Here is a 4,967-nt window from a genome sequence, read left to right on the forward strand (position 1 = left end):
ACAAGTATACCTGGTTGCTTTATTTGTTACAAAAAACAGAAGACAGACCTGGAGAAACACCCTCCAGACATTTGATCATGAATTTCATGAAGTTGAAATATGATATTCCAGCATCCCCCCCCCCAACCTCATTCCTGACTTAAGTGAAAAACAACAATATAGTGTATACCCATCTTATTTAAGTATAACCCAATTGTCTCCCCCCCCCAATCCCCCCTTCGTTCCTCCATCTTTCTCCTTATTTGGAGCCTGTGGACAGCAGGGCGATAAGTCCCGAGGAAGCACTGATGGACAGAATGTAGTTGCTGAAAAAAAAGAGAGTTAAGGACAAAAAACAAGCGTTGACAGAGAGCTACAACAACTCGTCAAATGCATCCAGTTCAGATTTTGAAGGAATGTGTGTGGAATCATGCAGCATCAGCCTTCCTGGACTTCACGAGAGCGCTGTCACAACTAACGTATTCAAACAACTCAAGTGTATCTAAAAGCGGTACTTAAGACAGAAGCCATCTAAATACGAGCATCTGATGACTGATTGTACAGTATGTGTAAAGCGTCCTGGATCCTGATTGATCCCAAATGTTGGGAGTGCTGATCACATGTACAGTGCGATTAAAAGGATACACAGTGGGGTTGAAGTTCTTCAGCAAGAAGAAGGAGGCGATGATGACGAGGACAAGAAAGAGAGTGTTGTTGTAGAAGATGGAGAAGGTGGTGGCCTCGTAGTCGGCGACCTCATTCTTCTTCCACAGGATCCTAGACAAACAAAATAAAAACACAATCACTTATGTAAGAATGTGTCTTGGGGCACTGCAGAGAACCATTCACTTAACCCCTCTTAAACTTTTACCTAGGAAGACTGTAAAGTCCTTCCTGTTATTAATGCGTTCCTTTCGGCTGTTGTGTATAATATAATCAACTTTATTGGCCACATACAATTTATACACAGTATGCGAAATTTGTTCTCTGCATTTAACACCTATCTAGGAGCAGTGAGCAGCCACTGTGCAGCAGCCGGGGAGCAGTTACGTTCAGGGCCTTGATCAAGGGCAACTTTGGTGGCACTCCAGTTCCCCACAGACTGAGCCAATGCTGCCCAAATACCAACATCTTTAAGCTACTAAAATGCTGATGTCCCCAACTATATTCCATGTCCACTTTTTTCTTAGATGTAACATTGCATCAAACTGTTTCCCAGCTAAGAGGACAGCAAAGCAGCAAAAAAAGGCAGTAATGATGCGTGGCCAGAAACATTTTTTGCAATTCATAGTTTTCAGTCACATGACATGCGCGGTGACCTGGAGGAAAAAACAAGACCAACATAGCGGTTCACAGCGTGACTGTCCCGTAGAGACGCCGCAAAAGCAGTCAAATTTTATTTGGATCACCTTTCAACTTTAGAAAAAGAAAGATATGAACACAAACTGCAAGTGTTGGGTATATCCGATCCATATAACACTTATTTTGTCAAAGATTTTTTTCAAAGTACAAACCCCTCACCTCTCGTCTTTCTCCTTGCGGGACATCTTGCGGTTGTCTGCCTCAGACAACTTCCTGGTTACCTCCTTGGAAACAGCATCCTCACGTTTCTGGGCAACTCTGGAGGATGACAAGAGAAAGATCACGCATATTATGCGTCAGTGAAAGATCTTTAGTCAAACTTGAGAAACACTTTGAAGCACAGCAGCTCTGTAGTTTGTGGACAGAAGTCGACTGATAAGAAGAAAGTGATGTTTATGTGGAACTTTTTTTACCTAGCAAAAGTTCAAATGCACCGACAATCGTATTGCATACTAGAGTATTACATTGTTTCAAAGTTTCCCCAATTAATATTGCATTCTGTTTCGATCGAATGATCAAATTAAAAAGTATCTGCATCTGCAGTGTGACAGTATTATAAGCGCACCCCTGATCCAACTAATGTACAGGAAAGAGAAACTTACTTGTGTTTGAGAACAAACTTGACGTTCTTGTAGGCAAAGGCCACCAGGTAGGTGCTGACCAGAGTCATCACAGCGTACAAAACTGCTGACTGGACAAGGTCCATGTGCCAAATCCTCCAAAACAGCCCTAGAAAGAGAGGGTCTTTCATCACTATTGGCGAAATCATCAAGTCTGTATGCAGTGTGTTGGTTAAACAAATGCTGTAAACCGTGAGAATTACTAAAATCTACGCAGAGTTAAGTTATTGGGAGTTGTTTTTATTTTGCAGTTCAAACAAAATAAGCATAATTACAAAGACTACTAGCTAACTAAACTGTTTATTACTTACTACTAAACATAGTAATTTAACCACACTTTACATCAGAGTTACCAATGACAGTTCTTATTGATAATACTGTGTTAGCATGCTGTGCTGTTTTTGAACATGTATGCGGTACAAGCACATAATTACAATCAGTTTTCCTTAAGATTATTCCTCCAATGAACCAGTGTTAGCTAAGCTACTTAGCAGCGGCTAGCTGCTCCGGTCTCTCTGGTACTCACAGATGGGGATGGCAGAGACGATAAGTGCATTTCCGTAAAAGAGAGCGGTGGACTTTGCTGAAAGGTTTCTGCTGAAGTCCTGGAGGAGAAGGTCTTCCTCTGACTGCTGCTTGTTGCTGCCTTTGGGAGCCATGTCTGCGGATTGACCGGTGTGGCTGCTGCTCAGCTCTGGACACAAGAAGACTGACACGTCGGTGTACGAGGACAAGAGGGACGCGTCAGCATAAACCCGGAAATACGCCGGCGTTCTTCTTCTTCTTCTTCTTGTTTGCTAAGACGATGAAGGAGAGGCTTCAGCTCCCTGTTGCCCTCCGCGTGATGACAAAGGAACTGCACTTGTTGACAGTTTTGCTTCGTCAAAAGGTCAGTTCAACAAAAAACCCATATTTCCTCACTTTCCTCTTGGTTTAATTTGCCCAATTTGGGAGTTATTCACCTCTGAGATTTCTAGCATTTACCGTAATAATAACCTCGATGAAACGTTTTGTAAAAATTACGATGAACTTTGTCATTTTCAAGTGGAGCAGGGACAACATACTGGCGCTGCCTGCTAGCTTACTCAGAACATAAGTAGTCGACATTTATTAAAACAATAACAGCTTTATTCAGCTTTTTAAGGGTGGGAAACTCTCAGTGCTTTCAAGAAGCAATAGTCAAGAAGAAATAGTCCCTAACTTTTAAAAGTATGTTTCTATCTTAAAACTTGGGCAAAGGAAATCAAAATGATTCACTAGATGTCACTAATATGTTTTTACGTAATTTAGGTGAACTGGCCCTTTAAATTATATTTTTAATATTACTTTACATTTTTACATTAAATTGATCCATTTATGAAGTTACACACAGTTTACAATGCATTTGTATATAAATATGCCATAAATATTGTAACATGGGTTGTGTTATAAACTGATATTCAAGAGTAGAAACATTTGAAGAACGGAACAAACATTGAAGAGAAGAGACGATCAATGAATAAGAATAAGATAAGTACAATAAGAGAGAAAACATGTGATAAGAGGAGAACTCAAGGGGAAAATACAAATGCATCCTGACTGTTCTAAACAAAAAAACTAAGACCCCTATAAGCTGGAACTCTAACTAGAAAATGTGCATTACATTAAGCTGCCTATTGTAATCTCTTCCAAAAAAAGATATGAAACATCAAATGGGCTGTTCCTCTTTTCTGTAGAGTTCCTACTTCTCCATGAATCGTGCTCACTGCCCCACAATATCTCATACCAGTCACATCAGCACATTCTTCATTATTATTAACATGCCACACCCCAGGCTTTATTACTTTGATAAAATAGTTTTCCTTGTAGTACAGAAATGTGCCTGCCTTCCTTTTTGGAAACTCCACAACAAAATAATTTTAGTACACATCACCATGTACTGAAATACAACTCGAAAAAACAGATCCTGCCATATTTAAGATCTTATTTTTGTGATGGTTTGAAGAATTAGCTCTAAAAACTTTTCTACTAGAGCCACTACAGCTCAAGTACCTGCAGGATTCACATTTTGCCCACTAGGGGTCATCATGTATATGTCTGTACATGTCAGTTTAGGTATTCAGCTGAAGCACATTTCCTGAGGCACTGGCAGTGAGTGCCAGATCTGCAGGTCTTAATCACAAGGATTTTAAACAATGAAGGACAGTAAGGTCAAAGCCTCACAGTGCTTATAGCCCTTATAGTGCCAGATCTAAAGAAGTACTAAAAGAGCAGTTACATTGTGTAGAGAGGTAGATCTCATTCACTAGGGACAGAGTTCCTGCAGCAAAAGTTTGGACTGACTGGAGAGACTTTTTGGAGACTAAAGGGATAAGCAAACAATATCTCCCTCAAAAAGGACAACAATAAATAAAACATTCATGGACAGGTGAGTAAATGTGACTTCTCTCTATGGCAAAGGGCCGTATCTCAACCTGCTTTAGAACTGCTTTCAAGTGCACACAGATATTCATTCAGGATCCTTTATAAAACTCCTCCTCTACACTTCCTCCTCTGACAAACATCCCACAGTCCATGGTGTGACCTCGCAGCTACAGATGCACAACCCATTAGCAGAGGATCCCTTCTCTTCCTTATCTCGTCCTCCAAGCCTGTCACATGCTTGCCGCTGGAGACATTTTAGAAACAGGGAAAAAACAGACAGATATTTGGCCTGCTGCTGCTGCCACCACAGTGCTTAACCCCCCGCCGAGCTGTTCTTTTTCCTTCTGTTCGCAGGAGCAAACAGCATGTGCGTGCGCCTGAGTGTATGGGTTTGCATGTATGTGTGTGAGTGTTAATATACAATGAAGACAGGCAGGTTTGCGTGATGTCCCTGTCTTTAAATGGGGATAGAGCTTAGGGATTAACCGTGCTCTTCAGGGGTGCAGGAGGGAGGAAAAGCGGAGGAGAGGGAGGGGAGGAGGTGATGCCAAAAGGCCTGCCAACACAATGCCAGGCGAGGCCGGTGATCTCCCTCCCTCCCTC

At 41.5% G+C, this 4,967-nt stretch overlaps 2 protein-coding genes across 2 annotated transcripts in view; one reads left to right on the forward strand and one right to left on the reverse strand.

Annotated features, from left to right (window-relative positions):
* Window positions 1–2,721, reverse strand: ssr3 (signal sequence receptor, gamma). Its single transcript, XM_046074808.1, has 5 exons — window positions 2,488–2,721; window positions 1,944–2,070; window positions 1,501–1,599; window positions 625–756; window positions 1–305 (listed from the first exon to the last, which is right to left on the reverse strand). Exons 1-5 carry the CDS (start codon window positions 2,618–2,620, stop codon window positions 239–241), a joined length of 558 nt encoding a protein of 185 aa, XP_045930764.1. The 5' UTR covers window positions 2,621–2,721; the 3' UTR covers window positions 1–238.
* A 109-nt stretch (window positions 2,722–2,830) lies between these two features.
* The window catches only part of LOC123986499 (TCDD-inducible poly(ADP-ribose) polymerase), a 51,431-nt gene continuing 49,294 nt past the window's right edge, over window positions 2,831–4,967 (forward strand). Inside the window, exon 1 of the mRNA XM_046074784.1 lies at window positions 2,831–2,850. The gene's annotated coding sequence lies outside the window, so the exon portion shown is untranslated. The remainder of the gene's footprint in view (window positions 2,851–4,967) is intronic.

The sequence above is a fragment of the Micropterus dolomieu genome, linkage group LG17 (genome assembly GCF_021292245.1).
Source record: "Micropterus dolomieu isolate WLL.071019.BEF.003 ecotype Adirondacks linkage group LG17, ASM2129224v1, whole genome shotgun sequence".
Classification (NCBI taxonomy): domain Eukaryota; kingdom Metazoa; phylum Chordata; class Actinopteri; order Centrarchiformes; family Centrarchidae; genus Micropterus; species Micropterus dolomieu.

Coding starts and splice junctions, on each gene's coding strand:
- ssr3 (XM_046074808.1), bottom strand. CDS start 2,620: ATGGCTCCCAAAGGCAGCAACAAGCAGCAGTCAGAGGAAGACCTTCTC. Junction 1,600..1,943: donor AAGTTTGTTCTCAAACACAA/GTAAGTTTCTCT, acceptor GTCATCCTCCAG/AGTTGCCCAGAAACGTGAGG. Junction 306..624: donor AAGAACTTCAACCCCACTGT/GTATCCTTTTAA, acceptor CTTTTTTTTCAG/CAACTACATTCTGTCCATCA.